This window comes from Coloeus monedula (genome assembly GCF_965178545.1).
Source record: "Coloeus monedula genome assembly, chromosome: 18".
In the NCBI taxonomy this organism is placed as follows: Eukaryota; Metazoa; Chordata; class Aves; order Passeriformes; family Corvidae; genus Coloeus; species Coloeus monedula.
In genome coordinates, this window is record NC_138798.1 from 13992200 (window position 1) to 14016222 (window position 24023).

The 24023-nt window shown below is 46.1% G+C and overlaps 1 protein-coding gene across 1 annotated transcript in view; it reads right to left on the bottom strand.

The window, feature by feature from the left end:
- Positions 1–24023, bottom strand: part of FBXW8 (F-box and WD repeat domain containing 8) — a 51545-nt gene that overhangs the window by 9316 nt on the left and 18206 nt on the right. The window contains exons 5-7 of the mRNA XM_082293501.1: positions 18152–18309; positions 10352–10548; positions 8719–8928 (exon numbers count right to left, since the gene is read on the bottom strand). Of these exons, the coding sequence (XP_082149627.1) occupies positions 8719–8928; positions 10352–10548; positions 18152–18309 (565 nt within the window). The remainder of the gene's footprint in view (positions 1–8718; positions 8929–10351; positions 10549–18151; positions 18310–24023) is intronic.

Consider the following 24023-nt stretch of genomic DNA (forward strand, 5'->3'; position numbering starts at 1 on the left):
TTCCCCGGCCGTTCCCACTCCTCTCCTCCATCAGTTTAATCACAATTGCTGTCCTTCCTGTGGGGCCAGATGAGATGTGTCTATTTGGGCCCTCCAATTTAGGAGAACAAGTATTTTTAGAAACAGAAAAATGCACTGGTCAAAGCCCAGTGGAGCTCAGCGCTGCACCTGGTCTTCTATAACTTCATAAAGATGATTAAATTTCATGGTGATGCTCGTTTAAATTAAAAGAAACCTTGTGACCATGAAAAGAGTTAATGGTATTGGAAACATCAAAAAAACCCTACAGCTTCCATGGCAACATCAGCGTGGCCATGTCAACGTCACATCAATATTCTTTACTTCTAATTTGCTGATTACAGCCACGTGCAGCTCAATAAATATTGCACTATCTGGATGTATTAGCTCAACATTTGCCAGAACAGCAGCACTGATGCTGCCTGGCCTTTTATTTCCTATCTGTGCCATTTTAGAGATCTGAAAGGTGAATTAAGAGAGCAGGAGAGGATCATTTGGTGATGGAGAGCGAAGCTTTAAAAATCTCGAGGAACACGGCAAAGAGAGGCAGAGAATTTGCAGGTTTCCTCCACCTGCCATTTCTCCCAAGACCAGCCAAATTCAGACATATTTCAGCACCCTATCAGGATCAACACATCCACATCCAACTTCCTTAGGTGTTCCTAAGATTTATAATCTCCAAACTAGCTCTTTGTGGAGCTGTCCCAAAAACCATGGCATTTTTCATCCTTAAGACCCAAAAAAACCAAAGCAAGGACAGGGTTCCCTTTGCAGGGAAATTTAGGACATAAAAGTAAAATTGAAATAAAAATTAATTTAAACTTCCACCCCAAGGAAAAAGCTGCTACAAACTGCATGGAAATGTTAGTGTTTGAGGTAAAAAGCAGTTTACAGCCTGTTCTCACTTCAGCCCAGCTCCCAACAGCTCAGTAACCAAACCCACAGATAATGATGTTCTGGCAAAGGCACCTCCAAGGGTTTTCAATGCAAAGGAAATTAATATCTGTGCCTGGCAACCCAAACTTCTCCTTGGAAAGTCTGGAACAAAAGACAAAGTCAATAAACTGCTGAATTCAGCTGAAGAACAATAAACGATGGGGTCAGGAGCGATGTATTCCAGCTCCCAGGTGAGCCCTTCCCAGCTGGATGTTAAAACTCCAGAGGGGAGAGGGCCAAAAGCTGCTTTCTTAAAAGTCCCCTGGGGCTGATACTTGCAGTGAACATCCACAAACTATTAATTTATCTAAACGACCAGAGCTCCCATCCATGCCATAAACACAGGATACATACTTGAACATCCAGTCATGGCCATGAAAGGCTAGAATGAAAAATTGCTTCCACGTAGCACTGAAAGATTCCCCTGTTTTCCACATTTTCTCCTGCCCACAGCCCTGTGGCAAAGCTCACAGGTAACACCAGGTGGAAAAATGACTTATTTCTCCTCACATTGTAGGTGGCCACCAATTTAAAGTGTCTGCATCTCACAATCTATAAGAAAATAAAAGTTCACACCCACAAAAATGGAAGAAAAGCTTTTATCATCTTCTCCTACCCCCTTTAATTCCTTCTCTCCTCAGGCCCGTCTCTTACTCCTTTAAAGATTGTTTCTTTTAACAATCAACAGGACTGGTGGTTAAAATAAAATTTATTTTCAATTTTATCATGCACAAATATCTTACTAACCAATTAGCTCCATCACTGGAAGAGTCTCTTTGTGCTCTTCAGTATCCAGGTTTTGTCTATCTCAAAATTCAACCTGTCTTGAGCAGTTTTATGGCCTGCAAATGAATTTCAAACCTTTATCCTCCCCAGCTGATAAGTAAAGAAGCTAAAAGCACTCAGAATGCTGAAGTCTGAATAATAATTTCCTGGAGACAGGGTTTTAAAAGCACACTGATGACAATTCTGAAGTCGCTGGAACACCTCTGATGAGCTCTCCTGCAATATCCCAAGGCAAGAAGGATTTTCCTTACAAAGGCCAAGGAGAGAGAATGGAAATACCTGGTCAACAGGGACTTGAAATAAGGGCCTGTGTGTTAAAGGGCAGATAAAGCATAAGGTCTCTGGGAGGTTTATAATCCTATAATGCACACTGCAAAGGGATTACCCTTTTAAAGGTATTTATAATCCTATAATGGACACCCAAGCCCAGTGACCTAATAGGTACCAAACTGAGGGAAGTGAACCAAGAGCATTTGGGTGTGAAATGAAGAACCCTGGGATAACACACTAACGAGCAGCCCTGGCCCCACTGGGATCTCAGGGAGGAAAAGCTTTAAAGAGGCCATGCAGCCAGCACCGGGATCCGATGCCCCAAATAAGAAGTGTCACCTATTAACACCGGCCAAATGAAAAGTCCAAGTTGTTGGCCAAGAGCCAGGCAATCTCCCTGAATGCTTAATAATTCAACAAGCCAGGAATAGCCAGAGCACCTTCAGCATTCTGTTTAGTTAAAGACCACAGAGATTAGCAAACACATTATCCATCTCCGAGGCGATTCTCTCCCTGTTACAAGTCCCTTAACGACCTTTACCATCCCTCCCTCTCTCTCTCTCTCTTTTAATAAGGCTGAGCAAATGGGACTTCATTTTAGCCCACTGCCACAGACTGGGGGCATTAATTATTCATGCCCATAGTCTCCCCTTTGTTAAGGCAGTGCATTAGACTAATTCCCCTCTTTACTGGGCGACTTGGGCACGGCTCAACCTGGGCTGCTCTTCTGGGAGGGCTGCGCCGGGAACGGCAAATTCACGAGCCCAGGCACGGCAAGAAAGGAAAAGTTACTGTTCTGCACAGAACTGCAGAGCAGTGGGTACAGGGCACTCTCTTTAAATGCTGTCCAAGAACTCATGAAAGATGCCTGAAATTAATTCCCAAAGAATTAAAGGCTCTGGAGCCAGAAGAGCTGAGCTGTGAGCTTTGTTACATCTCGCAGCTAAGTGAGGTCAAGCGTGGTCGATGCACTCTGCTTGAGATACTTCCAAGAAAAACCAAGGAACTGAAGGAAATGCTGCTGATGGAACTCTTCCATGCGTGTCCAAAGCCCCAGCAGGTGTTCTGGGATGCTGCGTTGTCAGAGATGTCTTTTTTGGATGGAACATTAAAACAACAAATCCCTGAGCACTTGTTATCAAAGAGCCTGTGGTACTTTCAACAAGAGCTGGGGTGTCCATCCCACTGTCCTGGCTGGGAGCCAGCACACGCCTGCTCTGGGGGAGAGCTGCTTTCCCTTTCCCTTTCCATCCCCTTCCTGCCTCCTGTCCAAAGGAGCAGCATGGAGAGCGAGCTGTGGCTCAGAGCTGGGTGAATCCCTCTGTGTGTGGGGTGTGTTTGGTTCTTATTTAGATGCAGTGCTGCAGGGAGGATCACAAATATCAGCAAAAAGCATTTTGTAAAACCACACTCAAACCCTACATCCTTCTCCCCACTGAACAACACACAGGATCCATTAAAGAACCACTTTTTCAGAAAGAACTGTCCAGGATTGAGGTTTCTGTCATTTTAACTAAAATAAAACCACCCTGAGTTGCTCAGAGTGGCAGAGGATCAAGCAGCAAGCCTGAGAACAGAATTTACATTTATTTTCAGATTATGTTTCTCCCCCTTTCCTTCTGTCCAGCCCTCTGCCAGTTGGAAAAAACACTGCCTGAATACACACAAATATTGCCAATGGAAAAAAAAAAAGGTCGTGAAATTCCAAGTCTACCATAAATAAAAAGGGATCTGGTTTCTGCTCAGGTCAAACCCATCCAATCCAGAGGGTACCTACAAAAGCAGGAATATGCATTTGTGAGGGAACTCATCAAATTAACGACAACATATGGTCCACACTGCTGCAAGTTTGGATTTTATTTCTAAAGGAAAAAAAAAAGAGTATTTTTAAAGTTTACAAGCCCCAGGGGCACATTTTCCCGGTGCAAATGTATTGGATTGCCTACTGTAAATATGGCACATCACACTGCAACAACAACAAAAACAATATGCCTGCTAACAAATGCAAGGTCAGCACGCTGATACTTGTGCACACAGATAAGTGTTCTGGCTCCATAAATTTCAAGATGAGCTAAGATTTAAAAGGAGCAGCTGAGGGAGACAGACAGACAATCAGAGAGGAAGAAAAAGAGTAAATCAAACACGAAACAGCCAGTTTAAATAAATAAATAAATAAATAAAAAAGCAGTTAATATCCATGAATAATGGATGTTTGATTTAAAAGCAGTTTACTCCAATATGATGTAATTTTTGACAATCAGCCAGAGAGACTATTTTGCAAGTTCTTGCCAGATATAAGTCATTGTGGGGAGCTGGGAACACAAGCACTTCTCTGAGCATGTGGAAAATTGACTTTCATGCCATCCGAGAGGTGACTTTTCCCTGGCAGACGCATGCGCCGGGCGCCGCCTGAAAACCCAAAACCAGCAGAGCCCGCACAGCTCCCGGCAAATCCAGCAGGAAAAGCGGCTCCCTGCTCCTCCCCATCCAACACCTGCTGCACGAGTCACACACAGAGCTACAGACAAGTGGAGTTTGCTTTTCCCTTTGAAGTTTCCCTGTGCCTGGAGCTGCAGAGTGAGGCTCCAGGCTGGTGGCAAGAAGGGGAGCCAAGCGTTGTGCCGGCGCTGCCAACGCACCTGCAGCCCTGGGCACTGCCAGCCCCCGGGGCTCTGCCAGCCTGGGATGGGCTGGGATGTGGGCAGATGTCTGCTAGGACCTGGAATGGGGTCACCAGGCTCGTTTGACTCGTGGCTGAAGCCTGGGCTAAGAGCTCCAGGGCCCACGGGGAGCATGTTGTGCTTACCCACTGAACCACCCACGCACTCAAAAAGTCCCTCTAGCCCAGGGACAGGTTTTCCCTAACCTCAGAGAAACCTTCTCCCATGGAGAAGGGAGGCAAGTTGAACCTTAAAAACGGAATTAATTCCCTTGGTTTCATCACCTGGAATATTCGTGGCACATCCTAGCAGCTGTGTTTTCCAAACCTGAGGCACCTACCTAGGCTGCCATGCCAATTTTGAGGCACTCCCACTATTGTACAAACAGGGGAAAAAAGCAGAATGTCATTCATGTCAGCCAACAGAAAGGGATTTGTTGACTATTTAGCTCGTTTTTTATTCATTTATTTATTTTAACTTGCAAAATTATTCCTGATCATTTCTTCGATCAATAAATCATGCAAAATTTCAACAAGGAAAAGTTCTGGACTCTGCTGGTCTCTTTTTCTTGTAGTGGCCAACACAGCTCAGCTCCTCGGAGTTTTACCTCTCTGAAGTGGTACCAAGAGTGTATAAAGAAAAAGGTATTGAAAACACCTTTCAACACCTCCAAAGATCTGCTAACACCCTGCAACTCCTCAAAGAGAGACATTTGGGCAAGTTCCATCTGTTCAGGCACCAGTAAGCCCTGCCCTTCTACTAGTATGAAAACAAGAGTCCATAAAGAAGAATTTGTTGAAAATTGGGCTATTTACAACGGTCACAGGGGTTAACAGAAGTGAAAACTCCCACATTTTTAAACAAGGAATAAACTACGATTAAAAAAATGGAAGTCTCTGGAACTCTGTGAGAACTGGAGACATTTGACATCAGGAAAGACAATGCAGCTTCTCAGTCAGAAGGATTTTAGTTAAAATAAAGTGCAAAAAAGATGTTAAAGCTTCTGTAAAGAAGCTATGACCTAAATATATCATCCAAAAATGACTGTAAAGTATGAAACTCAATTTAAAGGATTATTTAGTATTGCCCAGAGAAGCTGGGGCTGCCCCTGGATCCCTGGAAGTGCCCAAGGCCAGGCTGGAAGGGGCTTGGAGCAGCCTGGGACAGTGGGAGGTGTCCCTGCCTGTGGCAGGGGTGGCACTGGATGGGCTTTAAGGTCCCTTCCAAGCCCAGCTATTCCATGATTTTGAATTTGTTTTCACTCGCTATCAGTTCCCAACAGTGGTTAATTCCACTGGATGCACTCACACTTCCAAGCAGCTGAAGAATTCCACGGAAACATCAAATCCAGGAGCAAACCCAGGCAGTGTTTCACGGCTGCTGAGAGGAGCCAGGTGAGCTTGAACACCTTTCACCAAGTACCAGCCAACCAGCAGCTCCAAAGAGCTGCAAAAGCAACAGCATTGACAAGCAGCACCCAAGAGAGCCGATCTCAACACATCCACAGCCTTCTGCCTCTGAGGTGGAGCTTTAAACCATCCCTTCCCTCCTCTCTTCCCCATCCACCAGTCCTGGGACCAGGTTCCACAAAGCAACCAAACCCACAGCTGAACTGTCCCTGATAATAGCTGTAATAGAAATTCTCATGCATGCTGTATGAAGCTGCTTTGGTGGAAAAACCTCCAAATCCTCCTTGGTTCATTATCTTATATCCCCCCCAAGAACTGCTGAGTACATTAAAATTTTTGAGCAGAATTTGAAATACAGGAGAAAGTTGTGTTTGAGGGTTTTTCCTCCCATCTCAGGAGAATAAACACCTCTAAATTTCATAGAAATAATCCACAAAGCTCATCTGAACTACAGTAGGAGCCCAGACTTACCTGACAGCAGATTCAGGGAAGGTTATAAAGCCACCAGCTATGAGAAAAGCTTCAGCCACATCCAGATTGCATCAGAAATCAGACAAAGTCAAGCCTAACGTTCATCCTGCTGCCTCCTTACGAGGGTTAGATCCTGACACAGAGAGGACCAAAGCCAGTCTGTGGATTTAATCTCCCCCATGGTGTTTAAACCCAAAATTCCAACAGGTGACTGCCCAGCCTTGGTGCTGGTGCTGCAGCAGCTCTGTGACCACGGGGCTCCCAACTGCCTGACATGGGGGATGTGTCACTGGCCTGACATCATCCCTCAAGGAATGTCCCCTGGATGCCCTGGGAATAAGGATTTCCCCTGTGGGTCGTTATCTGGGTTATTTAATTAGCCCGGGACAAGCCTAGATGGGAACACAGATCTCAGAATTTGGAACTTAAGGGAAATAATGTATTTCATGTTGAATTAACAGAGCTGAAACAATGAAATCTTTCACAGCTTGACTTAAAAAAAGAGCTCCAGGAGCACCAAAGCAGAAGAACTTTCAAGAAACAGCATCATATTTGGGTTGTCTGGTGCTACTAAAGTGCAAGCTGAACTTCTCAGGGATGAAGCATTTCTGTTTTCCCCTCCATCCTGCACGGGTGTCTCTCATCTGACAGGAGCCAAGTCTAGGCCATGGATTTGATGTTTTCCTCCTCTCTGACATAAAAGTTCCCACAAAATTTATGCCTCAGATCTCAGCTCTGCTGTCAAACATGGCTAAAATTAGAAAATGATTAAAAAAAGAGAGAGGGAGGGAAAAGATGGTTTCCCTAAGTGTTTTCATCGGGAAGCAGGTTACTAGGCAGGGATTGCGAGAAGAAAAATAATAACCCAGAGGAAAACAAAGAAAACCCCAAACTGGGGAGAAACACAGGCAGCAGCCAAGGGGGCTGGAATCCTGCAGGATTGCATTTCCAGGAGGGAGAGCTCTCCCAAAGACAGATTGTCACCGTGTGCCCAGCGTAATCAGCCGCTGCAAAGTCCCTTCACGTCTGCGCGAGGCCGGTAATTATCATAATAGACATTAGTAATTAATTTCCGGCGTGATGTCAGCTGGAGCAGCAGTGCCAAGGCAGTGTCCTTGTCACACCCTCCGGCCGTCTGGGCCCATCTCCCTGATTAGGATGCACCAGGCTTAATACAATCTGCCAGCAAGAGCAGGGCAGCTCAGGACTAATTTAGGAAAGATGTCTGGCTTTGCTGAGCGGCACTCGGGGCCTGGGGAGGTTTCTCTGTTCCTTTAGGAGGCACAGAAGTGATCACTGGGGTAATGCCCACAAATGAGGAAATTTTACCTCCTGACCTCCCACCTCCAGAGGGAAAAGAGCTGGATTAGGGCAGCAAAGGAATTAATAAATACAGCACAGCTTGCAGCATCTCAGCCCTCAAGGTATTCATGGTGAACAGGGATTTTAAGGGGAACGAGATGAGCTGGACACATTTGTTCCTAACTGAGGAAGTCCTAAATAAAGCTTTCCCTTTCTAGTCGCTTGCCAAGGAAAATCCTGCGTTTTCACACTGCAGACCACACTCCTTTCATCTGGGTGCTGCCCTTCTGCTTCCTTCTCCACCTGCCTGAAGCACCCTCCTTCCCTCCCTGCTGACGGCCTGAAGTGTAACACAACAAGGGAATGCAAAGGGAGTGGAAAAGGGAGGCAAGACGCAGGAAAGGGTCAGGAACTCTTCCCAAGGCATCTGGAAGCAGCTCTCTTCACAGCCTGGGCAAATACTCGAGCACACAACACAAAAAGCATCTTCCTCCTAAGGGTGTTCATATGCCTGACACTGCTCAGGATGTCCTCACCAGAAAGGCTGAGGGATGCTTTGGGCTTTTGGGTTGTTTATTGGGGTTTTTAGGTGGGTTCTTTGAGATGAGTTCCCCTGATGCATTGATGCAGCATAAGCTGACTTGGGCCTTGCTGAGGAGCAGAGGTTGCAAAGTGAACTCAGCTGGCTGAACAAGAATCCCTCACTTCAGCCCACAGAAGAACACAAAGAAGCATGAGATTATTGCATTAAATTGTCTTCTCTCTCCTGTCAAAAGCTGGAGAGCAGGGAAAAAAGCCCTCAGCACTCATTCTTTTTTCCTTAATTACAAAGGTATAAAAATCTTATCAAAAACCAATTACAATACCTGGTTGGGCTCATTCAATAACCAGCCAAAGGTTTTGATGCCAAAGGCCGCTTCATGAGCAGACACATCGAGGCAGGTGACAGGCTGACCATAGACAGAGTGGAGAACTTTGCCAGGATCTTCTGCTTTCAGGAGATAGACAATGTCCTCTGCAGCTGCCACTGCCACTGGGCTCCCCGTGACATCTGGAACCAGATTAAGGAAGTTGACCTAAAAAGAGCAGACTTTTTATTTCTATTACAGTCAAAAATTCTTTTGCATCACTACTGCCACATGCTGAACTGAACCAACTACTCACGTGTGTCCTGAATCACCTCAATTATGGATTAATTCCACACAAAGACCAAGTACCAAGCTTATTTCTGAACTTTTGCAAGTTTAGCTCCTCGGGTGAAATTCAGCTCACAGTCTTTCGAACGAGCCCATAAAGAACCCAATTAATCAGAGCACATTACAATTAAACATCCCAAAACATCACCTCAAAGAAAGGAGCAAGACCCAATGGCCTCATCCTGAAGGACAGAAAGCCTCAAGGTTAAAGCACACAAAGCAAATATCATGGCTGGAATGTGAATAAGGTGGTCCAGAAGAGGAAACACATTGATATAACTGATGTTTATTGTGCAATCATGTAATACACCCTAAATTAACACAGAGGCATCACAACTCTAGGACAGCCCAAATGTCAGACCCCAATCCTCTGTCCCAAGAGCACGAGGATGGTGCTCTTCCCATTTCAGTGAAGACAGGGCTGGAAAGTTTCCCCGTGGGAAGGGTTTAAACTTCTTAACAGCTGATTTCTAACCCAGCCTTGAAAGAGAGTGTGGGGTCCTGAGTGTCTGTGCCATGGGGCAAACGGACTTGTCACAGCACACAAGTTAAATGGATCCAACTACAGTGGAGTGGGTGGTGCTTTTACTGGAAAATCTCTTCAATTAACAAAATCCCCCAATATTTTAAGTACTGACTTCACTTTGGAGGGGGGATTAATCAGGAGTGGTTAAAATTACTTCACACCCTTTAACTGCACAGCTTCTTCCTACAGGAGAGAGGCTGCAAGACTCAATTATTCCTACACACTTCCCCTTTCAAACAAATGTTGATACTCTGAGACAAAATAAAACTTCAGAGAATGAGTTTTAATTACAACTCTCAAAACTTCAGTGACAGAAGGTGCAACCTAAAGAAGCTGCACGAGTAGTTACAGCTTCACAAGTGCCACTATTAGGCTGCCTGCAATATCCTGCCTCAGAATTAATCAGATAGTGGGGATCTGGAATGAGACCTGGAGTTTCAGCTCCAATTCTACGCGAGAAAACTGATTTACAAAATGAGCCAACTTAGTTTACTGTTGACAAAAAAACGAAAAAAAAAAAAAAAATTAAACCCAGCCAACCTCCTGCACCATATGGACTTGTGCTCATTTTCACTCCTAGTTTAAGCCAGCATTTCACCCTTGCTCTTCAGGGATGGAAGGCTCATCCCTTAACCTGCTCCAAAGTCAGAGCCTCAAGCTGACAACGCCCTTATCTAGTTCAGGCTGGAAGACTTTCGTAAGATCCATCTTAACCCTACCAAAATAATTAGTGGAGCAGGAGCTGCTGGAACGAAGCAGAGTAGCCTGGAGACTCACCAATTTCTGGATTTCAAATGTTCCTGGGGTTTGCCAGAATCCTTTGTCATCGGGGCTCTCCACCTTGACCTCGAAGCCGGACGCCGTGGCCACCGCGGTGCCGCCCGGGGCCAGGGCTAAGGCCTGGATGCGCTGGTTGTGCTGGAAGTGATGGATTGGCTCCCGCCCCAACAGCAGGCTCCAAACACTGACAGTCCCTGCAAAATGGGCACTGGGGGTTAGCTCAGGCTTTGACACAACTTTCAAACAGCTGCAAATCGATCTGGTGGAACAAAGGGAATAGACAGGGAAGAGATGAGGGCAGGAAATCGGAACTTCAGGATGCTGTGGTTCCTCTGACCATGGAACAGGTTCTGAGGAAAATTCATGTATTCTGGCCTGAAGCTGAAGGAAGAGATGTACAGATTGGATACTGGGAAGGGATTGTTCCCTGGGAGGGTGGGCAGGCCCTGGCACAGGGTGCCCAGAGCAGCTGGGGCTGCCCCTGGATCCCTGGCAGTGTCCAAGGCCAGGCTGGACATTGGGGCTTGGAGCAGCCTGGGACAGTGGGAGTGCCATGGCAGGGGTGGGATGGGATGAGCTTTAAGGTCCTTCCCACCCAAACCCATCTGTGATTCTGTGATTCCAGGCTCTATTGCTCTGTAACTTATTCCTAATTTTGGACTTTCCAATAACATTAATACCTACCTTGAGGAAGACTCTTGACCCTCTCTCACACTTCCATGTTTGGAGATCAGATGTAAACAGACACCTGAATTTTTGTTCTATTATACAGAGGCCCTGAATTACCCCAAAAACCAGTGAGGAAGAACCCACACTCAAATTTTAAGTCACTTTGATGCACAATTCACAGAATCACAGAATATCCTGAGCTGGAGGGACCCACAGGGACCATCCAGCCAAGCTCCTGGCCCTGCCCAGACACCCCGACAACCCCACCCTGGGCATCCCTGGCAGCGCTGTCCAAACGCTCCTGGAGCTCTGGCAGCCTCGGGGCCATGCCCATTCCCTGGGCAGTGCCCAGCACCCTCTGGAGGAAGAGCCTTTCCCTAAAATCCACCTAAACCTCCTGACACAGCTCCAGTCACTCCCTGGGTCCTGTCCCTGGTGACCACAGAGAAAAGCTAAAGAATACAAACCCTAAAGAATAAAGGAGTGTAAGTCAAAAGACAACATATTTGTAATTGCATTTCTGCCAGCCTGGCTCCGCAATTCTCCATTTAAAAGCATCATAATCGGAGTAAGAGCAACCTGAGGCAATCAGGAGGGAACAGAAGGGAGCTGGAGCCTTCTGGGCCACCTTTGCACTGAATTAAGGAGAAGCAATCTTCCAACGTGACAGGCAGGGCTGGAGAAGCCTCCCTTGCAGTGGAGCACGTTAATGATGAAATGATTAATGGCAGCTCTTCCTTCAGAAGGAGACATAAAAGCCCTGACAGACAGCTGTGGATGGGCACCGCTGCCAGTTTGCAAACACTCCTCCTCAGTCCCAGAGGAGGTGAAGCAAGAGTGTGGTAATGAAACTGCACATAGTGAAATGGTAGCTAAATGAGTTTAAATTGATTTATGTTAGCTTTTGTAAAGATTATTTGGTATCTGGAAAGTGCTACCCATGTGAAATAATGCAGATAATCCTTAAGATCCCTGTCTAATGGCACTCCCACTGAATATTTATATTCCTCACCATGGGAATGAGTACCATAATGGGGACCATTTTTGTTTTATTAGGGATGAATATTTAAATTAATCTGCTATTTGCCTAAACAATTAGCCGCCTCTGTTTGTTTACACAAAGCCAAAACTGCAATTAGGCTTCCATCAAAAAGATAAGTCCCGACTAAAACTGTCCCGACGGAGTCGTAAGGGCTCAGAGCAGAACTTCCCAAAATTACTTCTTAGCATAATGGTAATTATGTTAATTGCTTGAAAGGTAAATAACTGCTGAACTGGGTTTGCAAAGCAGACTGGTTGCACACACTCAGCTTAAAACCAGTTAACAAATCCAAATGGGCAGCACAGGCTCCATCCCCTCCACCCCACACCAGGGCTGAGCTGAGGCACCTCTTCCCTAAAACAAAGGGATGGGGAAGAGAGAGATGATTGAACCAGGCAAAGATGATTGAACCAGGCAAAAAACCCCACCAGTGATAGAGTGACAGCAGAACATGGGTGTTAGAACTGGACTTTCATGTCACACCATGGATTTGGCTGCCAGGCTCCTCCAAGCAGGAGGATTTTTGATTTTTCTTCAGCAGGATGTTTATCCCAGTTCAAGACCAGGTTCATGAAGGGGGAAAAGGGAAACTGATTTGTTTTCAGTGAAGCCTTTTGTTTACACATCTCTGTGCTGAGCATTTCAAAGGTCTGACAGTGTCTTAATGGATGAGAGTTCTGGAAAATAACAAAAATACTCTGGCCACAGGAGCAAACTGGGAAACCCAGAGCTCAGGGTTCTGCTCTCTAACTTTGGGCAACAAGCCACTAATAATTATTATTATTATTATTATCATTACTATTATTACTATTACTATTATTATTGCTGTGCCTCAAACATGACAGAGGTGACATTGAAATAATAAAATGCAATAATAAAACTGCTTCAAGACAGGTACTTTTTTTTGGTTTTTTAACCAGATATTCGACAGCAAAATCTGTCCAAAATAAAAGGTTTTAACCAGGCAAACATCTGATACATGATATGGGCAATACATTCCTGGTAATATAAGAAAAAAGAAGTGACTTGTAAGGTCCCAAATTCACATGTAATGAAGGAGCACGAAGTAAACAGTAACAAGGAGAGTTCAAAGAATATCCTGAGTTGGAAGGGACCCACAAGGATCGTGACAGAAGGAAAACAGAAAAAGCAAACACTCCACTGGATTTATAAATAGGTAAAGCTGCTACGAGGGCTAAAAGTGCTGCTCAGAATATTCTGCATTTCACTGCAGAAACAGCAAAAGGTATTTATGGGCATGCAAGTCTTTGCAGCAGTCAATCATGTTTGGGTAAGAGCAAAAAATCCTCCACCATTCCAGTTCAGGTTATTAGTGTGGCAGCATAAAAAAAAATCAGGCTAAGATTTAGCAGTGCAGATGAGATCACTGCTCTCCACAGTCTGTCTTCCTGCCTCCAGCACTGCCCAGTGCCTCATTTCCACAGCAATTCCTCTGCTAAGGTGAAGTTAAGGTTGCAACCATACGTTATCTGTTTTTTATCTTGAATACTGGAATCTTGAAAGTGTTAGAAGGTCATTAAATCAAAATTGTAAGCAGCACTTTCACGGCACGCTAAAATCTGCACCATAATCGTGATTATTCCAACTGAACTCCAACAATAACTCCCCAAAATTACTTAGAATTATGAGCAAGCTGGAAAATCATCCTGGCTCAAGAGAACAAGGGCAAGAAGCTGCTGCTGCTGCTGTAATGCTGACACTCGACATGACAATCACTGCACCAGCCTTGTTTATACACTCTGCCCCAGATCCGACAAAAAAGTCAACTCCCAACCCAATATATTTTTGAACTGTGGCCTGATGAAAGGTCCATTGATTGCAATTCCCTCCAGGCTGGAAGGTACTTTGAGAAAACACTGAGCATGAGCCTGTTGTGCCTCAGAGAGTGCAGTGCTGGTCCTGACTGATCGCCCAATTTCGGCAGCACCAGCCAGCCTTGCACAGCTCTTGCTGTGTCAAAGGTGGGGGGCTGGAGGCTCCTCTCCCTCCATCAGCAGGGCTGGGAGCACAAAAGGCATCCTGCAAAAGCAGCTGTTACATCTATTTTCCCTCAGGTTTCTCTCTGCATTTGCTACAAAATTAAAACAAAACCAACTATCTCTCTTCCTGTAAAATCCCCTAATCCTCTGACAGGGAAAGGCAGCACAAACACAGAGGCAAACAGAGTTAAATCTCATTTGTAAATATTATCCTGGCTGTGTCTGGCAGCGTCACAGAGCCTGTCTGAGCCCCTCCTGAGCTGGGCACAGCACAGGGCACTGCCCACCTGAGCTGCCTGCTCCAGGAGGTTGGGATGGGAGGGCTGGATTTGGGCGTGGAGGATCCCAGCTCAGATCCTGAAGTCCCATTGCATCAGCTCTTGTGTGTTAAAACCAGCATTTGCTGTCAGCTAGGGGCTGCTGCCAGCTTTGGAAAAGATGAAAAGCAATTTACATGTGCATTATCTGAAAAATAAATTTAAAGAACCAGAATTTTGTCTGTGCTGGAGCACGGAACCCAAATGTGCTCGTGGTTTTCACACTCATTCACTTCAGCTTCTAAACACAACTGCGTGGGAAGGCCAGAAGCTGCTGAACTCACATCATCTCCACGATGTTTGTCCTGTTTCAGAGTTGTGGTCTTGCCACTTCTACCTCGATCTGAACAAAATAAAACTCTTTTTTACCTTTTGAAAACTCTTGGACTTGATGATCCTTGTGGGTCCCTTCAACTCAGGCTGCTCTGTGATTCTATGGCTCCTTAGAGGTGGTTTTTTTTTACTCCAAAGTAGGAACATTAATTTATTTATAATTTTCAGCTATATCATATCTCTATGAAGTACAAGCAGTATAAGAAAAGCATGGGTGGAAATGAGCAGCGGCCTGGAGTATCGAAACTTCTTATTGTGAATTCTGAGTTTTCCCTAAAAACATTTCTACTCAGAGGAGCCAATTTAACCTTAGCAGACACTTGAAGTTCATTAACCAACGGTTTACATTTAATTTTTACTTCCAGCAGGTACTGAGGGTACAAAGCAGTGAGAGATTAGTGATAAGATCAGTGATAAGAGCCTTGCCTTCACCCTACCATTACCACACCGGTTCCCACCAAACGCCCCCAGATTTTACCTCCACCACGTGATACCATCCCTGGGCAGTCCCTCAGAGAAGGCACAGATCCTATTTCATTCCCAGCATGGGGAATGGGATGACTGGGATGGGAAACCACACTCTTGCTCACCCAAACCAAGAGGTTTGCACCCACAGCCACCAATGGCAATAAATAAATAGCCCAGCCCCTGCTGTAGTTTCCTTGTAACACTTTTCCCTTCACTCCAGCCAGCCTGGAATGCTCCCGCTCTCTAGGAGCACTCAGGGCAAGGCACCAAACCCACCACTCTGCAAAGAGGGTACAGAAGGGACAACACCCCCAGGCAGCTTTAGGGGCATCAGAAAGGACAAGTGCACAGAATTCCAGTCCCAAAAAGCAGTGCTGCCAGGATTCCCCTCCTGGAGCCTGCAGCAGGCAGCAGCACTTCTGATCCCTGCAGCAACCACCTTCCCTTGCTCCATGGAGTGGCTCTGCAGCTCCTCACAGTGGGTCTGAGGGGGCACAAACAGGGCAGCAGGACTGTGTCCCCTGCCGTGGCTGCACCGGGGTGGCCGTGGCATTTAAAGGACAGCAGGAAAAAGTTCCGTTCTCCTGTTGCTGCACGTTGTTTTCAAGTCAAACCATGAAACTCCAGAGCGCAGGGGGGAGAGGGGTGGCTAAAGGAGACTGCTGTTTCCCAAAAGCTGTGGCTCCCAGCCAAAGGCAGGCAAGCATGGAGCAGATGGAGTCCTGGCAAGGCCTCTCCTGTCCCTGCATTAGCAGCATCTGCTCATTACCCAGAACCCTCGCCTGCTTTATCTAATGCTCCAGGAAAAGCATTTTGATTTGATTCATTTCAGTTCGGTAACGTGCAACACAATTAGTGGTAAAATCAAACTGGAGCACTGCCAGTGCTGACAATAGGAAACAAGGCAGAAGAAATATGAGGCCAGTGGGTTGGAATTCAAAAATCACAACTGTGGCTCGAGTTGCCAAGTCCCGTTGCCCCAGGTGTACATCCAGTGCCCCCACTGAGCGCTGGCACAGGCACAGGGAACTTCATTTGCTCCCCATCCATTTCTCCCTCCTTCCCCTCTCCTTGCAGCCTGTTTCTCCGAGGCTGGCGCCGTCAGGAACATTCACCAGGAGCCACAATCCCATTTTCCTTCAGTGCCACCATGGAGTGACAACCCACTTTGGATAGGGGCATCCCGGGAAGACAAACCTGTCTCCTTGCTCTGCTTGCTGTGCCTTGGGAAGGGAGCTGCAGGAGCAGAGCAAGGCAGGCTGTGCCTGTCAGCCCTTCCCTGGGATGGGGTGCCAAGGGCAGCGCTGCGGGAGCCCTGCTGGACCGGGAGGAGCCGATGCTATCGCAACGAGCCAGGGATCCGCCAGGGAAGTCTAGACTCTGCCTGACAGCACCACCTCCAACACGAGCAGATGGTTTCTCTGGGTTAGTCAAACTTACAAACAAAGAGGAAAGGGAGCTGGAAAAGTACAACAAAGAACAATCAAACACATTATCTTCAAAGCCGCCCGCTCCCTCCCCAAAATTTAAAATAACTCTCTGCACCAAAGTGTAAATATGTGCTTTCGGCTTGCAGTTAGTAAACACTGCTAAAATGGGTCTTTTTATTTCCCTATTCCCATAGAAACTAATCTATTCTGACCAAGGCTTCTCAAATCAGAGTCACTGCCATATCAGAGAGCCTATTAAAATTTCTACCCAAAAGAATAAAAGATGCCGAGCTTTATGCAAACTAGTTCAGTCACAGCACTGACAGCAAGGGATATGACAGGCAAAAAACCCAGACAAATTATTAGATTAGTCAGTGGGAAACTAGAAAACAAACAAAAGACCCTCTGCTAGTCATTGTTTGGCTCACTGGAAAAAAAGCCAGCACTTAAAGCCGTGTTATAATTCCCTATGACTCAAGTAAATAATATTAATAACACCAGATTTGCTGTTGTCAGAAAATGTTGCCTATACACAATTTTTACCCACAGAAAACCATCCCAGTATGATCCAAGCTAGAAAAACAGCTAAGGATGTTGAGAATCTTAAAACACATGAAGCATTTAATTTACTTTTAAAAATAAATGTGTGGATTAGGGATTTTGTTTGGATTATCCACCTTCTGCTTTGTTTTCACCTGTACAAACGCCAGGATCAAAGACAGTATGTGTACAAAGCTCTCTAAATGTACAAATATTCTTTATTTATACCCAAGGAGCCATTTTAAGTGTTAAATTATACATTTTAAAAAAAGATGATGGGACTTGAATTCTGCCTGAGCCCCTCATCTTAGGATCCCAGTCAGTCAGCACTGTTCAAACCTGGCTTTTTTAATTGCTGCTCCCACATCCAGAAGATGCTGGTCTCTGGCTCTTGTTGTCCATTATAGAAAACCTCTAAGGATATTTAAAACAATGCACACAACCAGGATTTTATGAGGGTTTCACTAAATATTAGGTCAAAGCTTCATTTCTTTAAATCCAAGTATATAATAACAACCCAGCACTGCAAACCAACACTTCAGTGCATGCACACACCATGCCAAGAGCGAGAGGGACGGGGATTAATCAGACATCCAAGTTTACCACCATCCCCATAACAAAGCTCTGCAGCACCCCAAGGGAGTTTTGGCCAGAGGAGAAGGCTGGTGGAAGAATATTTAATATTTTTATAGCAAAACAAGTTATTTGCTTAAGATAGCTTGGCTGGACTACAGCCTGGCACTCAAGCTTTGTGCAGCAGCTCCAGTAGGAATTAAAGCTCAGTTTTAATGGGTGCTGTGTTCCAATGCCTCCTCCTAATGCATTTAGGGTTATTGGCCAACTTTCTCACATAAAAGCAAGTGTGTGCGTGTGTGTGGATACACAGGATTACAGACACACAAAAAGCTGAGCACAGCTGCTTCATTTTCGTAGAGCCTTTTTTTTTTGTTGTTGTTGTTGTTGTTGTTGTAATAGGGAGGAGAGTTGTGGTTGCTCACCGTCCTCGTAGGCTGCCACAGCCAGGGAGCTGTTTATCCTCACAAAGGAGACGTGTGGCGGGGCTCCAGCCCCTCCAGGGCCCGCCACTGCTGCCAGCACAGGGGCTGTGTAGTCCCAGGTGCGGGTGTCCCACAGCCTCACCTCTCCCGAGGTGTACCTGCAAAACAAGGGCACTGCTCACCCCACAGCATCTGAAAAGAGATGGCTGGAGCAGAAGGGAGGAAGACAAACAGGTTAAAACAGCTCCCAGACTGATCCTCCCCCCGTCCTCTGTGCACAAACCCATCAGCTTTGCCCATTTTAGTCCCATTTATTCCATGTGGCACCGGCTCTACCAAGGCAGGCAGGTGAATTGAAATTGGAGCTACAAGACCAGGAACAGCGTGGCCAGCAGGACCAGAGAAGTCATCCTTCCCCTGTACTGGGCACTGCTGAGGCCACACCTCGAGTGCTGTGTCCAGTTCTGGGCCCCTCAGCTCAGGAAGGACATGGAGGGGCTGGAGCGTGTCCAGAGAAGGGCAGCAGGGCTGGTGAAGGGCCTGGAGCACAAGCCCTGTGAAGAACGGCTGAGGGAGCTGGGGTTGTTCAGCCTGGAACAAAGGAGGCTCAGGAGTGACCTCATCACTCTCTACAGCTCCCTGAAAGGTGGCTGTAGCCAGGTGGGGGTCAGGCTCTGCTCCCAGGCAACCACTGACAGAATAAAAGGACAGAGCCCTGAGCTGCGCCAGGGGAAGTTTAGGTCGGACATCAGGAAAAAATTCTTCACTGGAAGAGGGACTGGAATTGTCTGCCCAGGGAGGTGGAGGAGTCGCCATCCCTGGAGGTGTTTAACAAAGCCTGGACGTGGCACTCAGTGCCATGGTTTAGTTGGTGAGGAGGTGTTGGATCATAGGTTGGACTTGATGATCTCAAAGGTCTTTTGCAGCCTAGTTCATTCTGTGATTCTGTGAGCCACACAACTGAGCTACCACTATCAATATTGCAACTAACATACAAGGAGAGCCAGGCTCAAGAGAAAAAACATAATCAGAACAAGCCTAAACTACGTCATGGCAAAACTTCAGATTGGTTCTTTTCAGTCTTTCAAGATTTGTGGTGCTGGTTGTGTTGAACCAGAGCGTTTACCTATGTCCATACAAGCACCCACCCAACCTATTGCTCTTTATAGAAAGAAATTTCTTTTTACAGAAGAAATTTCTTGATGTCTCATCAACAGATCACCCTACCTACATCTCTGAAGACTAATTAATTAATTCAACTAAGTGCTCTCATTAGAATTAAGGCAGCAGTTCTTTCATTGCAGAAGGCTCACCAAAATATCACAAAAACTGTAGTTAAACATCAGCTTGCCAATGAGGAAATAAAGAAGCAGAGCTAAACTTTCCAGATAATAGTGAATATATCTGAGTGAATGAAGGTTGTTACACAGCAAACAACACATAAACTGCCTTGGGCCATCCACGCCCTCACAAGAGACTATTAAAGGAAAAACAATCACAGGCAAAGCAGAGAAGAAGCTGCTTCTACAACAGGTCAAAGACCACAGGTCAGTAATTATTTAAGGCCAGTTTTGACAAAACTGTGATAATTAACACTGTCAGATGTCTTCCTCTGCCACAGCTCACACTTGGATTCTTTTGGAAAATCAAAGGTGCTTCCTGCTCTGTCACCTTTGTTGTTCCATCCTGCTTTTTGGGGGCAAAGTATTATGAAAGAACAATTCTTACAAGCCTGAAAGGTCAGGTGGTTGGGAATCTGGCTGGGCTTACAAGGAAAACAAAGCAGTTAATTACACAGGGCAAGAAGGAAAGGAAGGTTCAGCAGATGTGGGACTTGCACGCAGGTTTCCCAGCTCTCTGGGCAGTGCCATGCCCAGGGCTCCAGGTACTGGGAGCAGATCACTCCCAACAAACATCTCCTGGTGGAAAGGGTCCAATCTACAGAAGGGATTAAAGTGCCCAAGGGGGTGGGGAAACCTGTCAGGCTGAGAGAGATGCACATTAATCCCCTGCACCGCCCAGGAAGAGAGGGAACCGTGTCCCTGTCACCTGCCTGCTCTGCTGTGCTTTACAGGGGAACACGCAGGGAAATGAGAGAACAGGGTGGGACACTTCTCCCTCTTCCTCCCTCTGCAAACGAGGCCCAAACCCCCCTCTGAATCCTGCTTTCATGTCCAATTTACAGCAGCACAGTTTAAGAAGAACAGACCATGAAGGAAACTTCCCCAAAGCAAAATGCTTCATGTTGGATCGGACACGGAGTGCAGATCAGCTCACAACAAATATCTTCAGTTTGCAAAACTAGAAAGGGCTCGTTTTGCTTCAAAATCTGGAGATAACCCACAACAGGACAGGTGATTGCACAGATCTGCTGCAGTCCCCTTCAACAAGAGGCACACAATGTTTTGGAAGTGTTTCAATTTTGAGCTGAATTTTGTTTCCTTATGTTAGGGTTGGTTGGGGTCGTGTTTTCAAGCTTCTCCTGACTGCCAAGAGCAGCAGATTCCTCCCAAGGGAAGCCAAAATACTCTTGTCACTGAAAAGTGATTTTCAGGGGAGACATAAAACACTGGTAGAATGGATAGAACTCAGTGACACAATATTTGTTTTCATCTCTAAATAAACAAGGAAGAACAGCATCTCCTCCTAGTGTAGCTCTCACATAGTCCAGGCTGGAGATGTAAAAAGAAAGAGATGGACAAAATGGCAGGAGAAGAGGAGAGACCCAGGACTGGATAATTCTCAGGGCACACTGCATCTGATTTCCCTACACAGCACAGAACACAAGGGACCCACCAAAAATAACAATGCAATGACTGCAATCCTGGAATTAGAGATCCAACATCACAGTACCACAGCAAACCCTTCAATTAATTTTATCTCAAAATTCAGTCAAGCCAAAATTTAGTTTGAACCATTCTTTGTTCACTAAGAGCCACCTGAACCACCTCTAAGCCAAGCTCAAACTGGAGCAGCACCACCAAACACTCCTGACCATTAATTTGAAATCAATTTAACTCGAATTCTGATGTGTTTGTGCTGGGACCTGTGTGTTTGGCAGGCTCTGCATCAGCCCACCCTGCAGCCTCCTCCTCCCTGAGGGCTCAGCACATGCTGGAGAGCTCTCCCTCCTATGCCACAAAGCCGCTGTGCTCTCCCAGCCCTTGCCAGGACCTGCAGGACACCAGAGCTTGTCCACTTGTGCCCCAGTGGGCTCAGACACTGCCCAACCATCCCTGAGAGCATCCTGGCCTTGGTGCTCCCTGCAGTCCTGTCGTGACACAGACCAGGGAGACTCCATGCGCCAGGAGAGCCCTGCAAGAGCCCACCAAACCTCCCCCGTGGCTGTCCAGAAATCCCCGCAGTGCCAGCACAGGAGAAGCTCCTCAGGAGGGTTCCTAAGGCTTCCTGCATCCCTCCTCCCCCATTTCCCACCATTCCCACCCTTCCCAGTGCAGTCCCACGCAGCAAAGCTGAAGGATTGGGAGAGATGTTCCACAAGACCATGGTGGGAACAGAAGTGGAGCTCCAAGTCTGGGCAGGGAACCAGCCTGGGGAAATGGGAGACATAAACCAGCTCCTCCACTGCCCATTTCCAGTGTGCACTGGGCCTGCACCAGGACTGAACTGGAAGAATTTCAAACACAGATGAATCCAATTCAGGAGGAGAAAAAAAAAATTTAATGGTTCAGCTCGCCGCTTTTAATGCTGTTGTAAAGAGCACCACACTTTCAATTTGTAACCACAACAAAAGGCTTTCAAACTATTAAAGCATTGCCTTGCTGTAAAAAAATAAAAAGGCTGCTTTATTGCAGATAATTGGCAAATCTGCCCTATCAATAGAGATGGCTGGAGAGAAGAACACACTGCACTATTTCTAGGTAATTTCAAAATCTCTATTCATTTCCCACCACAACTTTTACATTTTGTCCTGAAAACTTCATTGGGATCACTCAATGAAATAACCCCAGATGCAAGTCCTGCCCAAGAACAAGCACAGCACTCCAAACCCCCTCAGTTACTGATTTTTCTACCAAGATGGCAATGAAATGCCCACTTAGCTTTCTGCTGGAGTGAAAAAAACACCCAAACCACCTCAAAGCTCCCTTCCTGTTTAACACAACAATGAACACACATCCTAATTTGCTCTGCTACCAAGAGCTTTCAGCTGCTGCTGTTTTCCCCTGATGGGTGCCATGAGCTGATCATTGCAGGGGCAGGTAGATACTCCAACACCTGATACAAGACACTTGCACTGAGCAAACCCAGCAGACCAACCCCAAACCCTAAAATAACCCCCATAAGAGACCACACCTGCTTCATTTCATTTAGAAAGGCTGTCCAAAGCCTTGCTCTCCTGAGCACAACAGGGAGCAACAAGAAGTCTGTTGCTCACCAGGCCAATTTCCCCCTCTCCTGATACTCCTTCCCTGATTCCTTCCATCCACACCACACCTGGGTCCCAGCTCTCCCTACTCACAGACACATTTCTCCTTCTCTGATGTTCAACAGAGCCTCTCCACCCAAGTAACTCAGCTTCTTTGATGGACTCACATTCCACTCTGCCCACGTTCTTCGGAATATTTCAGTATAGACACATGAGAAGCAGCAGCAGCAGGAGGAAAGACAAGCTGTATTTTTCTAAATATACTTCTCCTCAACGAGCCAGTTCTGTGGTTCTGGACAGATATGGATCTAGCTGTAAAAATTAGCCTGGAGATTCAGCTTAAGCTTTACAGAGATGCATCAAAACCTTGCTGAAATGGAGCAACAATAGGTGGAATGCACATGGCAAAGAAAAACTGGAGAAAATTAAATTCATAGACAATAAAAATATCTACTCACTAAGCAAAAGCATTCTGACTACTTTTTATTGGCAGTAATGACATGAACATTTTGCTCGTGCCCTCTCACATGAGTGGAAGCAGAAGGAGCTGGGGGTTAAAAGCTGCTGCTGCCCCACCATGAGTATCTGGGAAGCAGGTGGTGGAGTGCAGAGCACATGTGGGAGGAAGCAGAGCTGGAGGCTGGGCACGGCTCTAATGAAGTGGTGCTGAAGAGGCAGACGATTTCATAAGGAGAAAAACATCAGGAAACTGGTCAAAACACAGAATCTCATCTGAAAAAGCTCCACTGTGTTGGATAGCAATAGCCAGAACAAATTTGGGGAAGAGGAGGAGGGGGAGGCTGATCTCTCTCCAGAGCCCCAGATGTCTTTATGGTTGCCTAATGACAATTATACTCAACCAATTAAGACACTGCTATCACAGTTGCATTGTTAGTAAGCCTTTGGCCCTGAGTGTTGATGGCTGTCTAATTAGTGTTTGTGCAAAGTACAACTGCAACTAATATATAAACTGACAAATACACAAAAGAAAAACTGTTAACAGGAACATTTTCCAAACAGTTGAGACTCTGCTCGTTCAGTCCATGGCAGCAGCAAAGACAAACTGCTTTCCTTCATGGCTGGGGTACTGCTGGCACTGCAGAATTTCACTTCCAACCTGAGGGTCAACGAGACCCTCACTGGGTTTCTGTTCAGACAGGATGCTGGTGCCACTCACTTTTGGTGTTGCCTCAAGCACATCCCTCCAGGGCAAGGCTGGCTGCACCAAGTTGGGCCGGTCACCAAAGACTTCTCATAAAGCACATCAGAAACCAGTTTACATTTTCCATATTTTCTCTAAAGAAATTATAGCAAGGAAAAGGAAGGAGAAAGAACCCCCTTTGTTTCACAGTCAGGTCTGATTTCCAGAAGGCAAAGTCTGTTCAGTTTCCAGATACCTGCGGTGATCAACAAACCAAAAAAAAAAAACCCCAACAACTTTGTTTCAGGCAGTCAGTGACCATCTGTTAATACTCAAAAGATCTT